At 51.0% G+C, this 27868-nt stretch overlaps 2 protein-coding genes across 2 annotated transcripts in view; one reads left to right on the top strand and one right to left on the bottom strand.

The window, feature by feature from the left end:
* The window catches only part of ZNF362 (zinc finger protein 362), a 38091-nt gene extending 34235 nt beyond the window's left edge, over positions 1–3856 (top strand). The window contains exon 9 of the mRNA XM_035019168.1: positions 2028–3856. Coding sequence (XP_034875059.1) covers positions 2028–2144 — 117 coding nt within the window. The 3' untranslated portion in view covers positions 2145–3856. The remainder of the gene's footprint in view (positions 1–2027) is intronic.
* Positions 3857–7243: 3387 nt separating this feature from the next.
* On the bottom strand, positions 7244–27858 carry A3GALT2 (alpha 1,3-galactosyltransferase 2). The gene is made up of 5 exons (XM_035019167.1): positions 26583–27858; positions 10041–10124; positions 9742–9831; positions 9324–9461; positions 7244–8531 (listed from the first exon to the last, which is right to left on the bottom strand). Exons 1-5 carry the CDS (start codon positions 26603–26605, stop codon positions 7844–7846), a joined length of 1023 nt encoding a protein of 340 aa, XP_034875058.1. The 5' UTR covers positions 26606–27858; the 3' UTR covers positions 7244–7843.
* Positions 27859–27868: the final 10 nt, after the last annotated feature.

Below are 27868 nucleotides of genomic sequence, written 5' to 3'. Positions count from 1 at the left end.
CCATTGTCTGCGAGGGTATTTTGAAAGGTCACTGACTGGAGGGGGCACACGTTGGGTGGTCAGCGGTATGTCAGGTGCCAGCCAGGCCTACAGTTTGCTGGGTGCTGGGTTCGTCACACTGCTCCTTCCCTGGAGTTTGAAGGGCAGAGGAGAAGTGAAAGACAGAGGGCAGAACCTGCAGGGAATGGGTCCCAAGGGGCGAGGTGGGGCGCCACAGAGACCTAGGAGCCCCACTTAGCTGGCTGACCTTCGGCTCGTGTTGGCCTCAAGTTCTCGACATCCACCTCCTCACGCCTGCTCCTGGGGGAGGGGCCCCCGGCATTTACTGGCTATAGTTCTAGATGGAGTCTGTCTGAACTCTGGGGGCAGGGAGTGTCCCTGCGGCCCCATCCTGAACGCGGCCTCAACTGGACTCTCTAGAACAAGAATAGTTACCTTTATTTTGAATTTATTTTTGGCTTTAATTAAAGTAAGTTGACGTATTTTTTTTTTTTTTAAGTAGGCTCTGTGCCCAGTGTGGGGCTTGAGCTTATGACCCTGAGATCAAGAGTCACAGGCTTCACTGACTGAGCCAGCCAGGCCCCCCAACATACCTTTTATTTAAAAAACAAAAAACAAAAAACAGTTAAATGGATTGAATTTTAAACTACTTTAACCAACTGTAGAATAGTCAACCTTCATGTTCCCATTAGCCCCCAGAACCGTCAACCAATCTTGCCTCATCCATATCCCTATTTTTTGAAGTAAAATAGACATTATATTGTTTCATCTGAAAATGTTCACTGTGTCTCTAAACACAAGGACTCCTCTTTCTGAACATACCCACAATATCTTTACAGTTCACCATAAGTCCTTGATATCATCAAATACCCAGTCAGTGTTCACGTTTTTGTCTCCAGAAGGCCAGAATTTTATTTACTTACAATTTGATTTTATCATCGAGATCCAAATAAGATCCCCACGTTGCACCCAAGCAATAGATCTCTTAATCTGTTGATCCCCACCCTGTCCCCCCTCCCGGGCCTTTTCTTCCTTTGCAGTGTAGTCACTGAAGAATAGTTTCCTAGTTTGGACGTTGCTGATGGCTTCCCTCGGGTGTTGTTTGATAGCATGTTGCTGCCACGTTTGAGGGCTTCCTCTACCAGATTCTGAGCAGAGTGACATTCGAGACTGGGGGACTATGTCCTGGGGGGCAAGTGGTGGCTCACCAGGTGCTCCACCTCCTCCCAGCTGAGTGTGGGGGCCTCTGGGCCTGCAGGTGAGCCAGTTGTGGGTGCCTCAGGTCAGACTTGGCACTCAAGGGACGAGCCGAGCATGCCCAGCTTCTGCTTCTGCAAGTCACCAGTCCTGTCAGGTGCAGCTTCTTCCCAGGGAGGATCACGTTGGGGGTGGGGGGGTGGCTGCAGTGGCTGGGGCTCCCACCATCACCTGGAATGCAGTGTAGAGACCAGGGAAGGAGCAGTCCCCTCAACCCGTACCGCATGCTGGGAGCTTGGGCCACCATAGCAACCCGCTGAGGTTGTGCCTTCAAGAGGAGGAAACAGCCTTGGACATAGGAGATGACACGTCTGAGGTCCCACTGCTAGGAGATGGCAGAACCCAGCTCAGACCAAGGCCTCCTGCTTTTCCTTCGCTGGAGCACCATCCAGAAGGGGGCAGCCATGCTCGATCCCCAAGGCAGGCGGAGGTTCAGCCAGCATACCCAAGTACAGCCTGTTGGCCTGGCCCTAGAGAAGTCCAGGTGGGCACTGCTGAGGGACGAGCCCGCTGCCATCCAGTTGTCCAGCTAGCATGCTGTGGGCTCAGAGTGTGGGAAACGAACCAGCATCCACCCCCGGTGGCGATTCTGCATCGCTAGAACTACCGCCCCCTGCCCATCTGATGCCCTAGAGCGGGGCCTGCTCACCATGAGCTGGCCCACCTACCAAGGAGCCCTCCAGTGGGCACTTGTGGGAACTGCAGCCTCCCCTGCGTCTCTTGCCGATGGTTGGTTGGTTACATGTCCTGAATCTCACCCCTGCCCACAGGAGACCTACCTGATGAAGCACATGTCCAAACACACGGTGGTGGAGCACCTGGTGAGCCACCACTCGCCCCAGAGGACGGAGTCCCCCGGCATCCCGGTGCGAATTTCCCTCATCTGAGCCGACCCAAGGCGCCGCCCCACCCTGCCCACTGGCAGACACAGACCCAGGCAGCACCAGGCCCCAGCTTCCTCCAGGGGCCCTCCAGGAACAGCCGAGCTCTCTCATGACCTTCCTGACCTTCCAGAAAGCCTGGGCTGCAGAAGCCCTGCCCGGTCCAGCTCCGGGGGCGGCCAGGCCAACTGCAAGATTCTGGACTGTTTTGGTGGCATCCAAAGACGATCTCAGAGCACTTTGAACCTCTCTGTTGGGTTTCTTTTTGTTCCCCACCCTCCACTTGCTTCACTGTTTTTTTGTTTTGTTTTTTAAAGTTTGTTTTGGAAATAACAAAAAAGATATTTATTGGCCAAGAAGTTGGTGCTGCTAAGACCGAGAAATTAAAAGAATCGGACAGATGGACACAGAGAACCAGAGGGCAGCGTGGGACCTTCTCTTGCCACAGCCTCAGGTCTTGAGGGAAGGCTCAGGCCTGAGTTTCTGGACTGCAAAGGGGACCCCCAGGTGGGAGGGGACAGGAGGCAGCTGGAGTGAGCCACTCACCCCTAGGTGCCCAGCTCACACCTCTCGAGCTACGCCCTGGGCATTACTGAGCAGAGGGATGCAGCAGCTCCCAAGGCTGCCCAGGCTTCAGGAGGCAAAATGAGAGAGGGGCCGGGAGATCCGCAGGACCAAAGGGTGCAGCGTTGGGCTGGGCTGGGCGCAGGCCCAGGGAAATGGGGTGAGGGTGGGCTGGGTAAGACCTGGCCCTCCACTGCCCTGAAGACCACCCCAGTCTACCTCGGTGCTGGCCAGGAAACCTATTGGCTACCTCTCCCACCATCCCAGACTGTGGGCAGGGGGGTGGGGAGGGAGTGGGCCTGGGCTTAGGACCACCCCCCTCCAGAATTTCCTCCAGATGGGGCAGTGCCCAGGGAGGGGTTATTTGTCTTCCCTGTCATGGAGGGGGAACTCCCAGTCCAAGCCCTAGGCCCCTCAGCAGGGAAGGGATCCTCGGGGAGGAGGGTCCCAGGAGCATACCCTGCCCTCAGCCCCCACAGACACACCCCAATCTGAAAGCCATGCGTGTCCGTGTATATAGGAACTATGTACAGAGCCCGGAGAAGCCCCCCCTTCATCCCCCCGGGAAAAAAAAAAAAAAAAGAAAAAGAAAACTAGACAGAAACTCATCTATATATTCTGTATCTGGAGTTCCGTTTTGAATATTAACTGTGTTATTTTTATACACTTTTTAAGCCTTAACTCGCCATTGATTTACCAGTTTAACGTTTCCTGGGTTTTTTTTTTTTCCCCATGGGGTTCTCTGCCCCCACCCCCACCCCTTTGTTTGACTTGCGTCGTCTGATAACTCAGTATTGTAGCTTTTTGTCCGCATGTTACTACCCTGTAAATACGCTGTTATACATACTGTTAACACCCCATTTGCTTTTTTCTATGGGACCTCCAGGCCACCATATTTAGAACTAGTTACCTTATTAAAAAAGAGAAAACAGTCTGTTGGCTTCTCGGTCTGCATCTTGGTGGCAGGGAGGTGAGGGCACGTGCCCCTCAGTGCTTCAGGAAACAAGTTTGCATTATATTTAAGAAAAGGGGTGGGGAGCAAAATAAAAATCGAACGTGGGGTAGACACTAAACGGAGCAAGAAACAAAGGAATTCCAAACGCTCTGCTCTTTGTATTTCTCTGTTGTGAAGAATAAACTGTACCCACACCTGGGTGGCGGTGGTGTGTGACGTGCTCTGTGCGAGGGCGGGGCTGGGGGGCACCTTTCCATTGCTCCTCTCCCCTCCCCCGCCCCCCCCAGACTTGGGGAAGAAGGGACATGGCCCCTTACTGCGGGCTGGCCTCACCCCAGCTGCTGAGCTGAGTGCTTGGTTGGTGGTTACCCTACAGCTCCCTGTGAGGGCTGCAGCAAACCAAGAGGGTTTTTTGTTGTTGTTTTTGGTTTTTTTGCTGAGGATCATGTTGCAATTAAGTGGCAGGAACGCAAATTTCACCCAGGTTTGTCTCATTCTGAGTGAGGCCTTTTGGGATGTATGGGGTCCACCGGTGAGGTTTACAGCCCCCGCTCCCAGAGGAGCAGCCACATCCATATTACCCTGCCCACCTTTGGGGGTCCATTATGAGTGCCCAGACTTGTGGAAGCAATTCCAGTGATTGAGGGAACCAAGAAGCCCCCTTCACATCCATTTTCCCCATGTGGGTCAGTGTTTTGATTGCCTGAGAGGGAAATGCAGGAGTTAACTCCCCCAGAGTTTATCAAGGCTGGTCCTCTGCTGGGCATCCTTAGAGACAGATGTGACTCTACCAAGAGTCACCGTGGAGCTCACCTTCAGGAATTCACTCCGAGTCCTCACAGGCCTTGGGTGTCAAGACTTGGCTGCAAGTGATAGAAAGCCCAATCCAGACAAGGATTTATTGGCTTACATACGAGGACAGTGCGGGTGTCAGGCCAGCCTCAGGGCCCAGTGGTGTCTCCAGCTCTCCACTTGGCTTTGTTCCCAGAGTCGGTTTCAACCTGTGGCTCCTATGGGGTCGGCAGCTCCAGCCTCACAGGCCCCAGATTTCCAGCCGTCAAGCCTCTGTCTTTCTCCCAGAAGCTCCAGGAAAATCTTCCATAAAGGAGCTGTGATTGGGACTGGCTAGGTACCATCCCCGAACCAATCACTGTGGCCGGAATGTCTGTACTTGATTGGCTGAGACCTAGAACCCATGCTCTAAGCCTGGAGCAGAGGGTGAAACCCCAATCTGTAGTACATCTCCCCAAAAGGAAACCAGACGTGTTAACGTCGGGAGGGGGAAATGGGTGTGGAGTAGCCAGGAACATGTTTTGGGTAACTTCACAGGCCTCCTTGCCGTCTCTGAACTCGACCTCCCATAGCCTGCTCTGCTGTGAAGGGGTGGGCTCCGGCAGCCGCCCGGATCCCACATGACCCGATCCGGGCCACAGCTGATCGGCCAGTGGTGGACGCCTGACTCCGCCGCTGGAGCCTTAGACCGCGGCTACCAGGGGCACCGGTGGCATGTACTGACAGTCCTGGTTCATGAGAGTGGACTGGGCACACCTCTTCCCGACTCCACATGCAGTGAATGGGGTTCGAAATCAGCCGTAGTGGGGTTTGTGCAACAGAAACTGGCAAAGGCTACAAAGGCGGGCTTGCTTTTTCTTGGAAGAGCCAGTTGCTAAACGCTTACCAGCACACCGCGGGCTGACGCTCCGATCAGCTTCGCCAGTCCATGGATTAGGAATAAGTTAGGAGATGGTGGACTCCTGAACTGGAAGACCGTGTGGTCCAGGGGTTGGGATGTGTGTTGGGCCAGACACAAGCAGGACAGGGGCAGACAGAAGCAGAGATGGACAGAGAAGACCGAGAGCCTGTGTCAGACTCCGTCCCTGACTTCCGTCTCCATCTCCTGGCCAGGTTTCATTTCCTGCTTGTTCGCACATCAGTTGAGTTTAAGTTGCTAGCCGTGTGACGGGGCAAGTTACATACGTAACCTCTCTGTGCCTGATTTTCTCATATGTAAAATGAGGGAAATAATAGTAACCAATTTGTAGGGTGGATGTGAGGATTAAATGAGTCAATATATGTCTAATGCTTAGAACGGTGCCCAGTACATAGTTAAGTACCAGTAAATGTAATTGACTGTTACCATTTGATGTGGCTCTGTTCGATCTAAGTCCCTTATGATCAGTGAACTCCCGACTAGAGAGCTGATGATGTTTGGCAGTTTCTGGGGGTGGCGTCTGAGCTGGCCTGGCAGGGTGGGGCAGCGGGGGTAGGTGAAGATTTGACATGTAGGAGCGACACTCAAAGGACTGGCAGTCTGCTTTTCATCTGCTCGCCTGGAAGCTCTCAGGAGCTTCTGAGGCCTCTGAGGCCCCCAGCAGGTGCTGAGGACAGTGTTGATTGACAGTGATCCGGATGGAAGTGGCTGAAGAAAGAGCTTTGCCCCACCTTCTTCTTCTGCCCCAAGTCCCTCTAATGCCCCCAGCCCCAACGAGGGCCTCTGGGTAAGACGAAGGAGGGAGACACTCAAAAGAGGTCATGTGTTCCACACTGCAGCTTCCTTGACCCTTCTGCATCCTCAGGAAGGTCTCCACCCACAGCGTGCAGCTGCCCCAGCCTAGCATCTGGAGACCCCTGCCTGTGCCATGACTTCCTCTGTAGGACAGGAAATGGCTGTTCTTTTGGCAGAGCCTTTGCACTATGAACTTGCTGGAGAAGGGGCAAGCAAGGAGAGGGAGAAGGCAAGTTACATTTTCTGGAGCACCACAACCTCCGCAAGGAGGGTGATCGGCGTCCCCACTTGACACAGGAGAAAACAGAGACTCAGCAAAGGTAAGGGACTTGTCCACAGTCACAAGCAGAGTGAGAAGAGGAGCAGGTTCCCACCCAGATCCTACTAGCTCGTGCTCAGGTCTCTCATGACCCCTGGGGGTGGTGACGGTCGGTGTGGGTGGCCGTCGGTGAATACTGCAGGGTCAGGTGGAGGACCATGCGCGCCAGAGGAAGGGATGTGCCAGCTCAAAGTCATCAAGCAATAACCTGTTCTCAGGCACACCTAGCCTGTTCTTAGGTCTCATCCAGAATCCAAATGGCCTTCTGGGTTTTGCTAATCTAGTTCGGGTAGGAGGCACTGAGGAACTTCAAACTGTTTTTGAGAGGGCAGAGATCTCTTAGGTCATATCATCAGTAAGTGGAATCTGCTTGTAAAGATGATCAGATTGTAAAAACCATCAGGATTGATTTATGCCAGAATTGCTGTCCTTCAGAGGAACAGTGGAGGCTATTAAGGCAAGGTCTTTGAGAACATCACATAAAGGATTCAGGGGACCTGGGGTGAAATCCCACCCTCCCAGGGCCTCAGTGTTCCCAGGTGTCAGAGGACAGCTCAGGGACTTCCAGCTGCTGCCTTCCCTGGCTCCTTGGAGGGCCTGATGAGTTCACCTCCTGTTCAGAGCCTGTGCCCCCCCCCCGGAGGATGAAGACTCTGGATAGCAGTCTTGGGTAAGGAAACATCTCCCAGACAGCCCTATGGGTCCCACATCAAGGAAATGTCCTTTTTGTGGACACTGCCCAGGAGAGAGGGCCATAAAGACACTTTTGGAATAATTTTATTACAATATTACTTAAATATGTACAAACTATGCTTGAGGGCGGGGGAGATGGAAGGGCAAAGCAAAGGATTCGGATGCCACCACGTTTCTCCTGCAGCAGAAGCTTTCTCCTGTTCGCCCAGAGGCTACTGTCTTTTCGGAGTGAGGGCCAGTCCTGGCTCTGCAGCGTCTGCCCAGACTGACTCACAGATTCTGTGTCCTTAGGCAGTTATGCTCCCTTTTTGCGTCTCAGTCTCATCAAAAAGGGGGCTGGGGGTGGCGGTGGGTGACGGGGGCTAAAACAGCCCTTCAGGAGGCATCAGCCGAATCCAGTAAGGTCAGAGGTGAAAGGTCCAGAGGCAGCCTGACCGAGGCGCTCCTGCTCAGCGTGCGTCGTTGTCGGTCGCTGTTGAAAGTGGGGGAAAGGGGAACTTTCCCTCCCAGCGAGAAGCTCCCCAAAGGCCACGCTCCTCCTCCCACCGTCACGATCCCACGGCCGGGCACCTGGCCGGAGCGGGCAGGGCTCTTTGCGTCCAAGCTCTCGCCGCCCTCCGGGGCGCCCGCACGGCTTCAGGGGCCCCCTTCCGGGCCCGGTGGGGGGCCTAGTCGCGCAGCAGGGCGTACTCCTTGGGCGCCCAGAGCAGGCGCGGCTGGCGGATCTCGGCCCGCCGGCCGATCTGGGGGCTCCAGCAGAACTCGGGCGACAGCACCTTGGCCGGCTTGTGCAGCCAGAAGAACTTGTTGAGGTGGCTCTCGTCGTGCCAGCGCGCCTCCAGGCCGCGCTCGCGGTCCCGCCGCAGGCCCCGCGCGCAGTGCGCCGTCAGCCCGCGCAGCGCCGCCACGCTGCCCCCGAACACGGCCGCGTGGTAGTAGAAGTCGCCCTCGCCCGGCGCCAGCGCGGCGGCCGAGCGCGCGTCGCGCTCGTACGGCAGCAGCCGCCGCGGCCAGTGGTAGTGCCAGGCGTGCAGCTGCGCCACCGACTCGGCCAGCACCTCGGGCCCGAAGGCGCCGCGGAAGTGCTGGTCCACGTCCATGCAGAGCACGAAGTGCGCCTCGCGGCCCAGCCGCCCGCCCAGCGCCTCGTGCAGCGTGCGCATGCGCCGCATCGACACGTCCTGCCAGCGCGGCTCGCGCGCCACGCGCTCCACGCGCAGCCGGCGGCCCGGGGCCAGCGCCACGCGGGGCACGGCGGCCGGGCGCTCGGTGAACACGTAGTACACCACGCGCTGGCCCGCCATGAAGTGCCGCTCGGCCGTCTCCAGGAAGCGCGCCAGGTACTTCTCCAGGTATCTGCCGGGCGGGGCCGGTCAGTCTGAGCGCGGCTCCCACCCCGGCCCCCGGCCCCGGCCCCGGCCCCGCTGGGGCTCCCGGCGCCGGTCCCCCTCCGGTCCCCTCCACAGCCCTCCAGCCGTAGCTTTCGCGGTGGACAGAGGCGACTGCAGATGGCTCGTCTCTGCTGCCCAGAGGGGCCCTGGGTGCCTTCCCTTGAACGTGGGCTCCCACCCCGTGCCTGGATCACAGGGTGCCGCGGCAGGGAGGCTGGGCTGGCCCTTCGCACGCCTGGCGGCCGTTAGCCTTTGCCTCGTTAGGGCTCTGAGCCTTCGCTTACGAAGCCCCAGACCCTTGATGCCGCAGGGACGTGAGGAAGCCCAGCTAGCTGCGCGGAAGGCTGCGTGGAGACAGTGCCCCACCTGTGTTCAGCAGTCGGCCATCCCAGCGGAGGCTCAGACCGTGGGGAGCAGTGAGGGGCCCTTCCTGCGGAGCCCGGTGGGAATTCCTGCCCACAAGAATCAAGAGCTATAATAACAGCTGTTTTCAGTCACTGAGTTTGTGACCGTTCCTTACATAGATAACCAGGATGGTCCCTGTGCTGGGTGGGCTCCATAGTGCTGGTGTCTGGGGAGGAGGGAGAGAAAACGGACAGCGCTGTCCTCTTCCTGGGAGTCTGGGACAAGAGGTGCTGTCTTTGACTCCCTCTTCACTTTAGGATCTTGTGGCCCACAGGGTGCCCCACCCCTACATCACATGCGCACCTGTTCCATTCCCATGCTGGATAGCACCGCTCCCTTCCCCAGGCCTTACCTGCCTACGGCAAAGACAGTCAGCCCAATGGTGAGGTTCTGCTGGAGAGCCTTTTGCTGGGCCACAGCTGGATCGAAGGTGCCATTCCAAATAATGGGGGCCCCCCAGGAGGTACAGGTCAGGACGTCAGGCCGGGCCCTGGCCAGGGCAGGGATGGAGAGATAGGTCCGTTCATCCACCCATTTGGTGCATGTTCACTGCCACCTGCCAGGTGCTGGGCCCTAGGGACCCACTAATGGGTGTGACCCGGCCCCTGCCCCTAGAGATCCCTAACCTAGATGGAATACGGAGGATTGGGAGACGTGTGACCTGATGGGGCCACCGGAAGGAGTACCTGGCCCTGCTGGGGCGAGGGATGTGAGGAGGGCAGAGACACTGGGGCAGAGCTCTGGAGGGTGTGTGGGCGTTAGCTCCTTACCAGGGATTCAGGAGACCTGTGAAGTTGTCTCTCAGCAGGGCCATTCTGGCAGAAGGGCAGACACCCATGGGGATGAGGGTTTCCAGATGCCTGTGGGGTGGGGGCAGCAGTGAGGGAGGGGCATGACAGCCAGCTCAGGGCGCCTCTCACTTTGCTCTTTACAAGGAGGGAGAGCCCACAAGGCCAAGTGTGCAGCCAAAGAGCCACCACCCACCACCCACCACCCGCACTTGGAAGGAGCCGCTTTGACCCTGGCCCTGCTGGTTCCCACACTGAGTGCTGGGGGAGGGGGGTTGTACCTGACTATAGGGAGCCCATACTGGAGCATCCCTAAGAGGCCAAGCGCAAGTAGGAGCAGCCAACAGAAGAGTCTCTTCCAGGTCCTGGGTGGTGGGGAAGGGCGTTAGCAACTCATTTATATGCACACATACACATGAGAAATTGTTTTTGTAATTTTAATGTTTCATGTTATTTATTTTTGAATACAGATATATCCTATTCGCGTGGTACAGACATTCGAAGGACAAGAGTATATCTAGTGCTCTTTCCTGGTCCCAGCCACTCAGCTGCTCTGCGTGGAGGCAAGCCAGTATGACTCTTTCCTTGCGCCTCCTTCCGGAAGTGGTCTGTGCACGTACAGGCAAATATAAATATGGGAGCACAGTAGATACGCTGTTCTGCACCTTGCACTTTCCACTGCCTGCACTGATTGTCTTTGGCGTTGGTCCCTCTCCGTACCCGATGTGCTTTCTAACCCTTTTCCCCAGCTTCCCAGTATGCCACTGATCGCTTCAAGCTAAGCGATGAGAGCAAGCCTCACACACAGTACTCGCTCAGTATACTCTGGCTGTTGCTATTGTTATTATTCCTGAGCAGACCCCCGTGACCCCCTGGACAACCTCCCAACTCCACCCTCCGCCCTACAAATCCTCCCCAAGTCTAGCTCCCCCAGTCTCTTTCAAGAAGCCTGCCAGGTCAGACCCTCCAGCCTCCTGGCCTTTTCTGCTACCCCACTTCACCTTTCCTCAGCAGATGTATCTAGCAGATAGCTCGGAGACGCATCTTGTGGTGGGGTGTGCGCCCGGGTATCCACCTGCGCGCCATCTCAGCACATGGTACCTCCTTCTGTTCAGTTGGCCAAGCCAGAAACCTGGCTGCTCCCCAACCCCTCCCTCTCCCTCACCCCCGTCTGCTGTCAGTCCCCAGGTTGGGTTGATTTGGCCTCCTTAACCCCCCCGCCCCCCTGCTCAGCTCCTGCTGTGCCCCGGCCCCCGCAGTGACCCTGCCTGCACACCCCTCACCGGGATCACTGTGGCACCAACTTCCCTGCTCCCAGCCACTTCCTCCACGGCCCCCAAAGCCATCCTGTAAAATGCCCGCCCGCCTTAACAGCTTCCACATCACATGACCAATCATCCAAGAAGAAATGCATCGAGGAGGCAAATACATGCAGAAATGCTCACCCTCCCTAGTAACCAAAGACGTACAAATTAGAACAGGCTGGCATGTTTTACCTGTAAAATGAGCTTTTTAAAAAGAAGTAAAAAGAGCGGCGCTGCAAGGATACAGCGAGGCAGACACTCTCACCCTGCTGGTGGGGGCAAAGGGTGCCGGATCTTTTGTGGAAAGCTGCTGAGCTATGGGAATTGAAGCCTTCACTGTTCATCCCCTTTAATCCAATCACCCCAACTTCTGGGAGCCTGTTCAGTATGGAAAAAGTTGATGCGTCAAGATGTTCACGAGTTTCTGCTAATTCATGCACTATATTTACTGGGCACAAGCTCAGAATCAAGCACTTGCTGGGTCAAGGATTCTGAGGTGAGCGAGGCACAGACCTCGTCTTCAGGGAATGGAGGCCGGAGGATGTGGGTGGCCAGGAAGAGAGGGAATGGGTCAGATGACAGACTGCAGAAAGACGAATGGAACACAGCACAGTAAGGCTGCAATAGCAGAAATACAAGAGGCTATGAGGGCAAATTGGAGGGTGCCAGCCGAGCCTTGACAAATGGGGAGGAAGTCAGGGAGGCTGCCTGGGAGAGGTGGCCTCTAATAATGAGAAGTTATCCAGGCAAAGAAGGCAGCTGAGTAGGGAGGGAGGCTTATGAGAAGAAAACAACAATGTACAAAAGTGAGAGGTGAGAGGAAGCTTGGGCTGTGCAAGGCCCTGCGGGCCATTCTGCAGGATGGAGTGTGTGTGTGGGGGGGTGCCGGGGGAAGGTGAGGTGAGGCTGGAGGTAAGCCAAGGCTAAATCACACCCCACCTGCATTCCAGGCGAAGGGGTTTGAGCTTCACCTTGAGGACTCTAGGGAGCCCTGAAAGATACTTCCCCCAGGGAGTGATGCAGTCAGATTTTTATTTGAAAAAAAAAAAAAAAAAAAAGTATTGCAGCTGCACTGTTGAGCCTGGACACTGGGGTGGGGAGCAGGGCTGGAGGCAGGAAAGCAGGCTCCAAGCCACTGCCAGCCCTCAGCTAGTGGCAGTGTGAGCCGGGTGCTGGCGGTGGGGTGGGGGGGAGTAGCTGGTGAAGGGCTGTCACGGCAGTGGGCTGGGCAGGACTTTCATGGTTCCAGGGCCAGGGGGCGGGAAGGAGGCACTGCCTGAGTGTCCAGTGGGAGGGTGGGGAGAGGAGTAAGCAGAGGTGCAGTGGTGGAGGCAGAGGGCCTGGGTGACTCCCCAGAAGTGCGGCTGGGAAGAGGGAGGAGGACGGGAACTGGAGGGGGCTGAGGGCCTGGGATTGGGGGCGGGGCATGTGTTTCTTTCATGAGAGGCACTTGGGCTTGGTTGCATCCCGACTGGAGGTACCACGGAGAAGGCCTTGAGTGGGCTGCTGAAAAGGCCCCAGCAGCCAGCCCACGGACTGACTAAATCACCCTTTACTGACGACTCTGTGGTCACATGGAAAAATGCTTATGCAGGAAGCTTCAATAGGAAAAAAAAAAAAGTTCTCAAATTGATGGGCAGTATGATTATAATTTAGCAGTAATTAAAACATACACCAGAAAATAAGACTAAAAAAGGAAAACGTAAAAGTGGCTATGCAGTAAGTTATAGTAGGGTTCCCTCCCTTTATTTTTCCCCTCCAGTTGTTTGTGATGTGCTTATATTGCCTTTTTAATGAAGGAAGAATACAGAGTTAGCAGTTTAGAAAAACCACCCCAACAAAGCTGGGTTAAGGCTTCCTACTGCCTGCAAAATCAAGTCTACGGCTCTTAGTCCTGTCCGAGGAGCCTTCAGAACCTGGCTCCTTCGCTCTCACATTTGAAGTGCCCTCACCTGACCTGGCTTTCCTACCTCTAGAAATGGAGACTCGCAGCAGGCAGACTACGGACGGTCTTGTAGCTGTGTTTGAAAAAGCAAATGCATGTCAGCAACCCCAGTGTTGATCAGTGGGGAACTGGATGAACGAGTTACGCTCATCTGTACCACGGAAAGCAACGCGACCCCTAAAAAGGATGGGGTGGATGTAGAAGTACTCTCTGGAAAAGAGGTCCTGATGTATTAAGTGGGAGAGGAAATAAAGGGAGTACATACAGAGGCTGATCTACACCTACGTACCCAGGCATTTACAGACGTGCGTATCTGTGGTCTTTTATAAACATGTAGGAAAAGATCTAGAACAGCATTGTCCAGGAGAAGTACAGTGTGAACCACATGTATAAATTGAAATTTTCTAGTAGTCACATAAAAGATATGAAAAGAAACAGCTGAAATGAATTTTAATAACATTTTAACCCAGTATATCCAAAATACCCTTTCAGTGTATAATCACAAAAATTGTGGAGATATGTTTTATATTCCTGTTTTGTACGAAGTCCAAATACTAAATCCAGTGTGTATTTTAGATGTATGGCACATTTCAATTGGAATTAGCCCCATTTCAAGTGCTTGGTAGCCACATAGGGCTGGTGGCTCCCCTACCGGATGGCATGATTCAGAAGGAGAGGCACCAGTTAGCGAGGGGCTGAGACTGGAGGGAGGAGGGGATTTCTACTTGATATACTTCTATCATGTTCCCGCGTGCAATGAGCTTGTATTACTTTTGTTGTTGTTAAAGGGACAATAGGCCCCAAATGGAGTCACTCCTACTAAGCCCCGTATCAGCAAACCAAACCAGTTGGCACTTAACTGCAGTTTCAACTTGTCCCAGAAATGTACCTTTAACCAGTCAATCTGGAATTACCTGGTCAGCTCTAGAGATTCTCTGCCTGATGGACCCCTGCCTTCCCCCAAAGGAAGGTGACCTCGCCTGAAACAGTCCACTCTTGGCTAGAAGCTTCCTTTCCTCCATCCCCTCCTGCCTATAAAAGCCTGCCATCTTGTCCAGCTCCACAGAGCTGCTTTCTGTCTTCTGAGATGCTGCCCGATTCATGAATCATTAAAGAAAGCCAATTGTACTCAGTTAATTTTGTTTTTTAACAGATTGGGTGGCACTGACAGGATCAAAGGAGACTTCTGGTGGCTTTGGGGACAGTGAGAAACACAGGCATGGTACCCATGAGCCTCTTGAATTTCTCGCTGTTTCTGAGGGCCTCAGGGAAGTTCCCCTTGGTTCTGAGCTCCACTGTCTTTGCATCAAGCTCCCGATCTCATTGGCTTTCCAGTCTGGGGCTGGTCAGCTGCAGCAAGCAGAGGGTTCCACCCAGAACCCAAGCCCCGAGCCCTCGGTTTAGTTTGCAATCCCCCCATTTGATCAGAACCCCCAGATTCCACACTGGGGCCTGCTGGTGGCAGCTGCAGGTCCCCGATTGTTTGGACTCTGTCTGCAGGTCCCCTTCTTTGGGCTCTGTGATTCCGGCCTCCCCCTGGTCCCCACTTCCACAGTGGGAATTGCTGGTGGCGCACATGAGGCCTTTTGTCCGCCAGTCTGCAGATGACTGCTGGCATCCACAGGCCCATTTCTGTGGCCACTGTTGGTTTCTCTTAACCCAGACGTAAGGTAAAGGCTATTGCGAGTGGGAGTCTCAGAAGCCAAAAAGCTGCGAAAATTGGTGGAGTGTGGGTCAAACACTTAAAAACCATTAGAGCACTTGCACCTAACTTCAAAACTCATGTGTTAGGTTAAGTTACTAGGTCTCACCAACCCCAAGAAAATGTCCGTGCAACAAGGTACACTGTAAAACATCATACAATCCGCAATCCCACAGCATGTCCCTTTCAGGTATGAGTCTGGTTCTGAGACCCAAAGGCTTAGCTGAAACATAATAACTACTACTAATAATGGGATCCTTAAATTCCAGAGTCAAGCACTCCATCTTCCTGCACACTGACTTGTTTTTTGTTTTTTGTTTTTTTTTAAGATTTTTAAAATTTATTTATTTGACAGAGACACAGCAAGAGAGGGAACACAAGCAGGGGGAGTGGGAGAGGGAGAAGCAGGCTTCCCGCGGAGCAGGGAGCCCGATGCGGGGCTCGATCCCAGGACCCTGAGACCATGACCTGAGCCAAAGGCAGATGCTTAACGACTGAGCCACCCAGGCGCCCCCTGACTTGTTTTAAGTCTAAGAACTGCAGTCCTGAAAGCTATTGATATCTACAAAATGGCACAATCTTACTAGAACAACCTCGAATTGCACTTGCCATTATGGAAAACATTCCATTTAGACAAGATCACTCATGTGAGAAGTGCACTTAAAAGCAAGGGTTCCCAGGGGCGCCTGGGTGACTCAGTCGGTTAAGCAGCTGACTTGATTTCTGCTCAGGTCATGATCTCAGGGTTGTGGGATCCAGCCCCGCATCAGGCTCCATGCTCAGCTTGTTTGCTTAAGGTTCTCTCTCTCTCCCCCCTACCAGCTCTCTCTTGCTCTCAAATAAATCTTAAAAAAAAAAACAAAACCAACAGAAACAAGGGTCCCCAAATCAAACCAACTGAGTGGGATACTTATTTTAACTGGTATACAGAAGCTTTCCAAAGGCTTCAAGATTCCAGAATAGCTTCATTAAAAAAAATTCATTGCGGGGTGCCTGGGTGGCTCAGTCATTGGGCGTCTGCCTTCGGCTCAGGTCATGATCCCAGGGTCCTGGGATCGAGTCCCACATCGGGCTCCCTGCTCCTCGGGAAACCTGCTTCTCCCTCTCCCACTCCCCCTGCTTGTGTTCCTGCTCTCGCTATCTCTGTCAAATAAACAAAATTAAAAAAAAAAAATTCATTGCAAAAGGCCAATGAAAATTTAGATACAAGATCATAAACAAAAGTGTGCCAAGCCATTAGTCTTATAGCTACAAGGGCTGCAAGGCCAGAGACTTAAAAAAGCACCTGGGCCTCCCACATTGCACCTTCCTAGGGGCCCATCATTAAAACGCTGGCCCAGGGATTGATGTCTCAGTTGTAATCAATGGAGAAGCTGGAAAAGACAGTCCTCAAAGGCCCTGTGCAAAATTTCCAACATCAACTTTAATGTCCTTGTATCTACTCCCAAAGGTGGGCCCCCATATAGGCCCCTCCCAGAGTTGACAGGTCTCCAAGGGATAACTAAAGTCAAAATTAATTTTAGCAACTGGCCAAATTCTGGTAGATACTGGAGCTACACCCTCTACTTCATTTTTTTTATTTTTATTTTTTAAGATTTTATTTATTTATTCATGAGAGACAGAGAGAGAGAAGCAGAGGGAGAAGCAGGCTCCCAAGGAGCAGGGAGCCCGATGCAGGACTCGATCCCAGGACGCTGGGGTCATGACCTGAGCCGAAGGCAGAAGCTTAACCGTCTGAGCTACCCAGGCGCCCTACACCCTCTACTTTAAACCTCACTCGAAGAGCACCCGGGGTGTCTCAGTGGGTCAAATATCTGGCTCTTGATCTCAGCTCAGGTCTTGATCTCAGGGTCGTTGAGTTCAAGCCCTGCATTGGGCTCCACACTGAGCATGGAACCTACTTAAAAAAACAAACCTCACTTGGGGCCTGCAAGTGGGATCCTGGGAATGCCAGCTAAAGGTGAGAATATTCTCACCAGAGTCAGCTCTCCTGGATCTCTTAGTACCCTGTATAAAGAGAAAAGTAAGCTTTCACGTTATCCCTTCCTTTCCAAATCCAGGCCATTGGTTATTGATCTTTGGGAATGGCTCTAGATCTTGTGAAGATAGTATCTTTTGCACCCTCGTTGAGGATACCTCTTGGGTTCATGGGGTTGTGTACTGCCAGAATATTTACTGTTTCTCCTGGCTGAAACCTGACAAGATATTTGAAAGGATTTATTTTTTTTTTAAGATTTTATTTATTAGAGAGAGAGCACAAGCAGGGGGCAGGGTCAGAGGGAGAGAGAGAAGCAGATTCCCCTCTGAGCAGGGAGCCAGACGCGCGGGGCTGCATCCCAGGACCCTGAGATCATGACTTGAGCCTAAGGCAGACGCTTAACCAACTGAGGCACCCAGGCACACCGATATTTGAAGGAGTTAATAGCTCTGTGGTCATAAATTTGGCCAAATTGGAAGCTGATTTTTAAAGCCGGATATGAATTTTTTTTAGACCTTCTCCCTTAAGCTAAATGTACTTGGAGGGAAGGAAAATCTTTCCAACATAGGTGGATGGGCATGTCAGTCCTTGGATGTCCTCCAGGCTACAATTCAGTTCTCCAAGGAGTTAGAAGTAGCTATCCTTATCCTACAAATCTTTCCAAGACCAGAAAGGCAGCTCTAGAAACAATTCAAAGTCCATCCATTCTAGGGGCACCTGGCTGGCTTAGTTGGTAGAGCATGGGACTCAATCTCCAAGTCCTGAGTTCAAGCCCCACATTGGGCATAGAGCTTACTTTAGAACAGAACAGAATAGAACAGAACAGAATAGGGGCACCTGGCTGGCTCATTTGTTAGAGCATGTGACTCTTGATCTCTGGGTTGTGAGTTCGAGCCCCATGTTGGGTGTAGCGATTATTTAAAAAAATAAATCAGAGTCCACCCTTTCTTTTTAACAATTAACCTTGCCCCTATTTGTCTCAAAAGGTGTGTGCGTACTGTAAAAATTCTGGCCTGAGGGAACACGTGTCCTTGGAGGAGTTTGCCTTCTCTCCCTGTGCCTTTGAGATGTAAATGCGCTACCTAATCTTCACCAGGGACTCTTCTGGTTTAGGCCATCTCCTTGAAATGTCAACTTCATGGAGTAGAGTTGACCCCTAAACAGAGGGTTAGGGGCACTGATTCACCCCCCCTTACAGTAAAAATCTGCATGTAATATTTGACTCTCCCCAAACTTAACTACTAATAGCCTGCTATTGACCAGAAGCCTTACTGATAGATAATATAAACAGTTAACACATATTTTGTATGTTATATGTATTATATATTGTATTCTTACAATAAAGCAAGCTAGAAAAAAGAAAATGTTATTTAAAAAATCATAAGGAAGAGAAAATATTTACAGTACTGTACTGTATTTATTGAAAAAATCCATTATAAGTGGACCCATGTGGTTCAAGCCATGTTGTTCAAGGGTCAACTGTAATTCTTTTTTTTTTTTAAAGATTTTATTTATTTACTTGAGAGAGAGACACACACAGCAAGAGACGGGACACAAGCAGGGGTAGTGGGAGAGGAAGAAGCAGGTTTCCCATGGAGCAGGGAGCCTGACATGGGGCTCGATCCCAGGACCCTGAGATCGTGACCCCTGAGCCGAAGGCAGACGCCCAACAACTGAGCCACCCAGGTGCCCTGGGTCAACTGTAATTCTTAACAGAAGGGGAAAAAAAAGGAGGAAAGAGGCTTGTAAAACATAGAAACTGCTATAGACATTCCCTTGCCCCAAATCTAGTCCACAGTTTCTGTTAGATTACTTGTCAAGGACAAATACAAATCTTAAGTGTCTTCTCCATAAAAACTAATAAAAAGCTGTAGCCATCTGAGCAAGTAAACTTATTCTAACTCTTATAACCTAGTAAGTTTTGTATTATCCTGGCTTCATGGCTAAAATTTTATTTTATTTTAATTTTTTATTTTTTTGAGAGAGGGAGAGAGGATCTTGAGCAGACTCCACACCCAGCGCAGAGCCCAACTCGGGGCTCCATCTCACAACCCTGAGCTTGTGACCTGAGCTGAAACCAAGAGTTGGACGCTTCACTGACTGAGACATCAGGCACCCCTCGTGGCTAAAATTTTAAAACAAAAACCATGAGGTCTCTGCATCTGTCTATATGATCAGAGTGTTATAGATGTATTTTCTATTACAAATAGTAGTGCGAAAATTAATTTGTAAAAGAGCTTGACTTAACTGGCTTTAAAAAATTAAGCACTTATATGAATTAAGTATTCCTGAAAATCTCAGAAATATAACAGAAAATAACCCAAATGCTTTTCAGGTTCATGTGATCTGGGAAAATACTCAGTATTAAAGCTAGTTTAAGTTTGGTTTAATTAAAATAGGTATGTCTTTAGAGTTATCAGCATTGAATACCAAACAGACACACAACTTTTATTCTACCTGGGTTTTACTAATAAGTTCATATCTTGGTTACAAATATTTGTCAGCCTATAAAATAACTTAGGATGATAACCAACTTTGTCTAATGCCTATAATGATGTTTTTGCAGGTAATCTTAAAATAACTGTTAAGAATAAATGATTTAAATAGATATAAATGGGATAAGAGTTTCTAGGTGAACTTTTCGGCAAAGAGTTTCCAAAATCTTTTGACTCCTCAAAACCTTAATGTGTTGCTAAGTTAAATGATGAGTTAAGTGAAATTCATTGAATATGTAGACCATCTCAAGATAAAATAAAATAATGTGTGCCACATTGGAAAATTTACTATGAGGAACAGATACTTTTAGGAATATGAAATATATTCATAAAATTGACAGTAACAGCTCATTTACAATTGTTTAAAGCTACTAGAAATAATAAAGAAATTTCTCTGTATGAAAGGAAAGCAGGGTGTGCATTTTCAGTAAGAGAAGGTATGAAGAATGGAAATGCATTTTTGCTGAGGGAAAAGAAAGTAATTTTGTCCTAAAAGTAAGGCTGGTTGTTCGGAATGGGAAAGAAAAAACAGGACGAGATCTGAATGTAAAAAAGAAGGTGGCAGATGGTGTGTAGAAAAGGAATCTTAGGAAAAGGATTTTATGCGTGGTTAAGACAGCTAAGATTGGAATGGATATACATTTAAAAAATGAATTAATGTTAATCCCCAAAGTGCACAGGTACAAAATTAAAATTGGTTTCCTCTCTGTTAAAAGGACGAAGTTTTCTTAGACTATAGGTCTGCAGTTGATAGGAGATTTGTACAGGGTTTTCTTTACCTTTAAGTAATCTGCCTGGAAACGAAAGATTTTTGTGTCCTCTCAAAATAATTTCCCGTGTCTCATATCAGATCTCTGGTTACTTAAGAAAACCCAGACTTCTCTATTAGAAAAGCTTAGGGCTTGTTTTTGTTTTACGACTCCTTAACTCTGTAAATTTCTGCAGACTCTCTAATTGTCATTATGGTTAAATAGATAAACAAGTTATGCTTCACAATGACCTATGATCTTATTTGACCAAGTTTTTAAAAACCCCTTTATATCTTTGGGGGCGCCTGGGTGGCTCAGTTGGTTGAGCGTCTGACTCTTGATTTTGGCTCAGGTCATGATCTCAGGGTCCTCAGACTGAGCCCCGCGTTGGGCATCCAGCCCGGCGCTCAGCGTGGAGCCTGCTTAAGAATCTCTCTCCCTCTGTCCCTCCCCCTCTAAAAAAAAAAAACCACCAAAAAAACCCCCAAACCCTTTGATAATCTTTTACAAACTCTGTGCCCTCCTCCCCCCACAATATAATTCTAAAAGAAGTCTTTTTAACCTGGAAGTAACTTTGAGATTTTCCGCAGGATCCTTGGAAAAACTGCAAAAGAATTGTTCTCTCTCCTTATAAAAAGAGAGATGCCCAACTTATTAGGCTTATTTGATATGTTAAATTATATGGGAGGCATTGTCGAATAAGTGATACGAAGCCTTCCTTATGTTGTATTTGTGTAGGTATGTAAGTGTTTCAGAAATTATGTGGAATTCCTGGAAATCTGATATGTCCTAGTATAATGTTATCAGCCATAATCTTGGTTATTATCTTAAAATGTTGTATATTACAGAAATAGTCAAATTTCCTTGTCAATTCTATTTGACCAACGGCTATTTTTAAGTCTTTTGTCATTTATAGATGGTATTTTTTTACTTTGATGCTTTTGTAAACGTGTTTCAGCTTTAAGGAGATTCAGTACAGGTTTCTGATAACTTTAAGATCATAAAACTGAAATGGGTAAAAGTTTCCAGAAGTAACAGGGAAACTGGATTCAAGCAGAACAAGTATTAATTACATGGGACTGAACGAACGAGTATGATTTTAATTTTGTATGACCTTTTGTTTGAAACATTGCTGGTTCCTTAATGTTTTGTTTTTCCATACTTAAGCTATATGACTTACAGCAATCCAGTAAAGTATACCTTTGTAAACAAAGATGAAACATTTACTTTTTTTCCCCCTACCTGATCCCCTCCTGAATTTGGAAACTCTTGAGTCTTCTTTTCATGGTGATATAGTTAGTTATTTGCCTAAGTTCTATGAGAATCTGTTCTTTTAAGACATAACTGGAAGCATTGGTTATATTACCAAGATTTTGACTGATAGGAATTCACCCAAACTATAGGTATTTTAGGTAAAATTTAATGGTGAGTCCTTGGCTTGGCTTCCTGCCTCAGAGACTTTTAAAAGTTCAGTCTGAGATTCCTTATGAAAAATTTCAGCAAAGCAGTCTTAAGATGGGCTTGTATGGTCAAACACTATTCTTACTGCACTTACGTAAGTAATCAGGCCAACTTAATGCAAACATTAGTTTTACTGTGATTATATCTGGTAAATACGGGTAATTGTAGAGAGAAAAATTATGTTTGCACTTTGTAGATACTAGATTTGAATCCTGTTTATTGTCTTTGAGTTTCTGTTAAATGCCTGTACACAGAATTAGATCCTGAATTCTTCTAGTTTCTTCAAATATCTGACTACAACTCTCCGAAAGAATGTTTCCAAGTTTCTCGCACCCTTCTGACTTGGGAGTCACCGAGCCCAAAGAATGCCCTGAATCTCCTTGGAAGGGACTATTCCAGGTCCTCCTCACCACCCTGATGGCAGCCAAATGCCAGGAACTTGAACCTTGGGTCCACATCTCACAGCTAAAGAAGGCTGCACGTGTCCTGCCATCCTGTGCAGATGCCAGAGACCTCCAAATCAAACGGACGAGGAAGAGAAGTACCTGACATCCAGGTAGACTGCTCCCACCCAAAGCACCAGATAGAGACTTCCTACTTTAAGGCTAAAACCCTTACTTCTTTTCTTTCTTTCCTTTATTCTAGCATTGGCCTGGAAAGATAACACCTTCATCTGTATCTCCTGGGCCTTTGCTAAAGGGAGGTAACCTTTCAGACTTCTAAATTTGTCTTTAAAAAACTCCGATCTGGGGTGCCTGGGTGGCTCAGTCGTTAAGCGTCTGCCTTCAGCTCAGGTCATGGTCCCAGGGTCCTGGGATCGAGCCCTATATCGGGCTCCCTGCTCGGCGGGAAGCCTACTTCTCCCTCTCCCACTCCCCCTGCTTGTGTTCCCTCTCTTGCTGTGTCTCTCTCTGTCAAATAAATAAATAAATCTTAAAAAAAAAAAAAAAAAAAAAACCCTCCGATCTGTCCATGAAGGCAGAGTCCATTCACAGTGCCACCTTCGCGGGGTGGACAGGGTCTGTCTTTGTGGTGGCTTTCATCCCCTTTGGGCCTTTGAATGCCTAGAGGGCAGTGCCTCTTATCTAAGAGGGTTAGCTAACTGTGCCCCTGTCACAGACAAACCCGGACACCCCATCGGTCAGTTCCCCTAAATTTACAACCTCTAATTAGAAAGGACCTACCAGGCGGCTTTTGTGAGTCAGGATTTGCTTCCTTTGGCAGGTCCCTAACTCCCTGGTTAGGAGTGAATACAAATGAGGCTGTGATCAGGACACTCTCCTTAACTCTTGAAAGTGTGGCAAAAATCCAGTGCTGAAGCAATAGACACACAGTGAAAATCCTTAGACTCTCTGGCCAGAGTTGCTTTTGTTTTTAAGGTTTTATTCGTTTATTTGCCAGACAGAGAGAGAGCAGAGAGAGAGAGAGAGGGAGCGGGGGGTGGGCGGGGGGAGGGCGGGCAGAGGCAGAGGGAGAAGCAAGACTCCTCGCGGAGCAAGGAGCCCAACGTGGGACTCCATCCCAGGACCCTGGGATCAGGACCTGAGCCGAAGGCAGACGCTCAACGAACTGAGCCACCCAGGTGCCCCTGCCTGAGCTGTTTTTGATATTAGGACAGCCCCTGATGAACTTTGAGCCGAACACAGAGGAGTCTGGGCTGTGGTCAGTACCCCGTGCTGCACTGGGATGAACACTTCTAGGGAAGCTGAAACTCAGTTCCGGAAGAGTGCTGAGCAAGCCACTTGGCTTAAAAAGGTGACCCCTTCCATGGGGTCTTTCTTTGCCTTACTTGATTTCGATGGATTTGGGTCTTGGGGCCCGTGGCTCCTGAGTGCTCCCCGAACAGAAGAAGTGTCCTGCTGATAATAACCACAGCAGCCATCCGGGGGCCCTGTGCTCTCTCAGAAGCTTTAAATGCACGTTCGAAGCCCTAACCACCAAGCAAATGCTCTCGCTGAGACTGGAGCATCAAGAAGGGAATGGAGTGAATGTCTGACTTCAACAATGTGAGCCTGAAGTCATGACCTGCGAGCACCACACGGAGGACTCATCTCTCAGTCAAACCGAGAGTCTGACCAAGAGGAGGGGGAACGGTTACGAAGGAAACAACGGGCCCCAGATGGAGCCACTCACACGCAGTGCCCTGTCCGCCAGCCACGACTCAGTACCTAACGCAACTGCAGTTCCAGCTTCCCACAGGAATGTGTCTTTTAACCAGTCAGGCTGGAATTACCTGGTCAGCACCAGTGACGTCATCTGCCTGATGGACCCCTGCCTTCCCCCAAAGGAAGGTGACCTCGCCTGAAACAGTCCACTCTTGGCTAGAAGCTTCCTTTCCTCCATCCCCTCCTGCCTATAAAAGCCTGCCATCTTGTCCAGCTCCACAGAGCCCCGTTCTGTCTGCTGAGATGCTGCCCGATTCATGAATCGTTAAAGAAAGCCCACTCGGTCTTCAGATGTACCTGGAGGGATTTTGCCCTTTTAATGTTGTCTAACAGAAGAAGATAATGTCTGTTTCTTCACACTCGTCTCTCGTCCAGCTTCCCTTTTTGTTCTAGTCACCCTGTGGGCTACCCCTGCTCGTGGCTCATTGACTTTAACTCAGGGGTTCCCACAGCCCCCTCGAGTTCCATTAATTTGCTCGCAGAACAGCTCACGTAACTCAGGGAGGCAGTTTCCTTCCACTTCCTGGTTCGTTTATGAAGACCCCGATCCAGGACTGCGTAGAGGGGCGTCCAGAAGGGTCCAGAGCTCAGGAGGCTCTAGCCCGCGTGCAGTTGCAGGGGTCCCGGCTGTGGGACGCACTCCCCGGCCCGGAAGCTTTCTCACACTGCTGTCCAAGGGGCTGGGGTGGGGCTGAACGTTCCAAGCCTCTAATCCAGGGTCTTTCTGGCGATCAGCCCCATCCCGACGCGACGAGGGACCAACTTAAGTCACCTCCTTAGCATAAACTCAGCTGGGATAGGGGCTTATTAGGAATAACAAAAGACATTCCAGTCACTCAGGAAATGCCAACCTTTCAAAGAGTCCTGGCCGGGCACGCAGGGAAAAGACCAAAAGTCGTCCTAAACCACACCCTCGATCAGAGTTCCCTCCTGGGCCTGGGGTGGGGCCGCATGGCACTTACCGGGGCTTCTGCTGGGACTGTTCTGGGCATCACGAGTAGTGACAGAGGACACCTGGGGGGTTGGTGCCACCCGCTCTCTCCACTTGGATGTCTCCCAAGCGTCTCACATTTAATGGCCAAATCGGTGCTCTTGATTTTCCTCAGAAACCTGCTCCCCACTCAGGTCTCCTCCATCTTGGTAAATGACATCATGATGTCCTGTGTTCTCTGTGACTGGTCCCAGGTACCCGAGTGGGACCCCTTCCCCTCCCCTCATAGCTGTCAGTCACCGAGTCCTCTTGCTTCTGCCTCCCCGCCAGAGCCCCAAGCTCCCTTGTCCCCACCCCACAGAGCCATTCCCGCCTCACTGCTTCTCACCTGGATTCCTGCGTCTGACTTGACTTGGGTCTTCCCCGCCTCTGTATGTTTGCCCTTATTTTCCTACCAACCACCACCAAGCTCCAGATAATATGCTTCAATGCCCAGCCTCCTTGTGACTGACGCCTTCCTCGCCCTGCCCCCCAACCCCTGCCGCCGGGTGCCCCTCGGACCGGTGCAAACCTCTCCTCCAGCACATGCCCAACTAGACTCTGCACCTGTGCCCCACCAGGCTGTGGGGGTCTGTTTTCTTGGGCCTTGTGCTCTCGGTGCCAAACCTGAGAGCCTGCCTTGTAGTTGGTGGTATTAATGATTGTTCAGTAAACAAATGAAGCAATGAATGGTTTTCTTGTCTTCATTCTCTTTCCCCAACTGTGACTCTCAACACTGTTTGCTTTCATGAATAGTCTACACTCTTTACGAATAATGCCGGACATTTACGAGGCAGACCCTCTGCCTGCCCAGTGTTTTAGGTCCCTATCTCATGGAGGCCTGCCCATGGGCCCTTGAAGGAGCTGCCCTGATTGTCTCTACCTTATGAGGAAACAGGTTCAGAAGCATTAAATCACTTGCTCAAGGTCACATAGCTGGTTATGCCACGGAGCGGAGGTTTGAACTGAGGTCTGATCCCCAAGCCAGAACACGGCACTTGGGGTTCCTTACGACCTGGCCCCAGCTCAGCCCTGAGGCTCATCTCCCAAGGGTCTTTGGCCATGTCATTAGTCCCCCAAGGCACCTCACGCTCCCCGCCAGGGTCTCCCACAGGCAGCTTTCTCTCCCTTCCAGCGACCGCACCGCACTGCGCCCCGGGAGGACGGGCTGCAGTTCTACCCGCAGAGGGCCCCTCCGGAAGCACCACCTGTCTGTGCTACAGGGGCAGGAAAAAGCTGGAATTGACCTCTCTCGGCCCCCAGCTCTTGACCCTCTTAGCCAGCCCCCTCCCAACCTGGGTGGGGAAAGCTGTTGCTTATCTTGGGCACTGGGCCTCAGCCAGGGCAGCCAGGCGGAGCTGGCCCCAAGTGGCCCGGGTGAGGGCTCGGAGGATGCCCAGATGTAGGCCCGTGATAGGCACCTGCCCACTATTGCTGCCCCCCTCACAGGCCCCCTTGGGAGCCCTTTGTCCATAGGGGCCTCTGCCTGGCCCATTCTTCCTTCCACATGCCTTGTTCAGCCATTTTCAAAAGCAGCCCCTCCACCCCCCCTCCACCTGCAGCAGGTGGTCCTTGAAGCCTACCCCATGCTGTTCCCTACAGCCTCCTCCTGGCTTTCAAGAAGGGGTTGAAGATCAATCGTTAGTTCTTACGTGGAACAAGTTTCAATCCTGGATGGTCAGTCCCAGTGGGAGGCGAGAGAGCTCTCGGCTATGGTGGGGGACACAGCCCTAGGTCTTCCTTCTCTCACTCACCAAGGGGGCTCGGGGTTAAGGACAGCAAGAGGCGTCACCCAGCTCTCTTGACAAGATCCACAAGATCTCCTAGGGTGCAGTCTCCCTCCACCCCACTCTGCTCCATGGACCATCTCTACCCCTTGAGTGATGTCCCCTTTCAGAGTCCCCCTTCTCCCAGGATCAACATGGCTCAGCTGGTACTCAACAGGCCAGCTTTCGTGCCTCCTCCCTGACTGTTCTGGCCACCAGGCTGGTCTCCTCCCAGGTCAGCTGTCCCCTCATCTTCCCCCCGACACACTGGCAGTGTCCCCAACTCACCTGAGTCTCTCCTGGAGAGCCATGTCGAGAAGCTGGTAAGACAACCGGCCAAGAAGAGCCCTTGAGCTCGGAGCCAGGGAAGAAATGACCAGTTCCTGTTGACTGGGACAAAGCAGCTCCAGGCCATCTGTCGGAAACCACACCCACAGGAGCAGGCAGAGATGAACTGCCCCGAGAGGGACTCCCCTGGGGGTGGTGCCTGCTGGAGGAAGCTGGCCCCAGGATGGGGTGGGGGCCCAGAGCCCCAGAGCCCCTTTGGGGCCAATCACCTGGAAGAAGGTGGATCTGAGTAAGGCCAGCTCGCTCTGGTTGGCTGGAGGCTCTGAGCTATTTCGTATTGGTTTCTCTTACCTGTGCAAGGGTGCCTGGGCTCTTCTTCAGTGTCTTAGAGCACTGGGAAGGGTGAGGGGGTCGGGCTGCAGTGTCTGCCGTCCAGGAAAAACCCTGCTCTGCACGGAGCTTCAGCCAGATCTCAAGGGCACTGGTCGCCCGAGTGTGACCTTGGAGAACTCACCATGGAATGGAGCACATGCCCAAGTCACCCAGGACAGTGTAAGAGCCGCACAAGATAGAGGATATGAAACCATTCTGTAAGGTTTACACTGGGCAGGGTTTTTTAAAAAGTGCAGGTTGTGAGCCCTCAGAAATGTTTTGTGGATCATGGATCGTGACCGAGATTTAAAACATGAACAGCCAGAGAACTGAAAATACCAGAATGTACGTAGGGTAGGTATCGTTTTGTGAAATTGTTGCTTCAGATATCTATATTTAAGTGTGTGTATGAGTGGAAAACATTTTTTTTTAAATGGTGGCTCGTGATCAAAAAAAAGGTCTGCAAAATTCTCTGTAAAGTGTAAACAACAGGAACAAATACAGGTTTTCCTGGTCTCTGAAAGAAGAGTGTTCTTTGTGAAAACTTCCATAAGCAGAAAAGATGTAAAGCGAAGATGGTTTAATTTAATCGTTAATTTATATGGAAAGTTTTTTCAGCGTTCCCAGACGCAAAAGTAACCCGTCTTAGGCTTTTCTGCTACCTTAGGACACACCTTGCTAACAGCACAAATAAACGTAGGTAGAGCCGGGGGCGGGGGTTGGGGGTCGGGAGCGGAGATGCTGAGCAGCCCCCGGCGCGCGGGCTTCCATCTGCGGCTTGCTGCCGAACAGACGCTGAACAAGCTATTTGCACTTTTTGCCTTTTTCCAGAAAAGCAAAAACCCTCTTGGGATTTGTTTTGGTCCGTGAAAACAGGGACTCATGTAGGTCTTTTGTAAAAGTGAAGTGGCCAG

The sequence above is a fragment of the Mirounga leonina genome, unplaced genomic scaffold, assembly GCF_011800145.1.
Source record: "Mirounga leonina isolate KUSES-001 unplaced genomic scaffold, KU_Mleo_1.0 Mir_173, whole genome shotgun sequence".
NCBI classification, from domain to species: Eukaryota; Metazoa; Chordata; class Mammalia; order Carnivora; family Phocidae; genus Mirounga; species Mirounga leonina.
This window is presented reverse-complemented; position numbering and strand designations above follow the sequence as displayed.

Excerpts from the sequence above, each read along its gene's own strand:
- A3GALT2 (XM_035019167.1), bottom strand. The coding sequence starts at position 26,605 with ATGGCTCTCCAGGAGAGACTCAG. Across the intron at positions 10,125-26,582 it reads GCTCTCCAGGAGAGACTCAG|GACCTGGAAGAGACTCTTCT; the intron begins GTGAGTTGGGGA and ends CCCACCACCCAG. Across the intron at positions 9,462-9,741 it reads ACAGGTCTCCTGAATCCCTG|GGCCCGGCCTGACGTCCTGA; the intron begins GTAAGGAGCTAA and ends TGCCCTGGCCAG.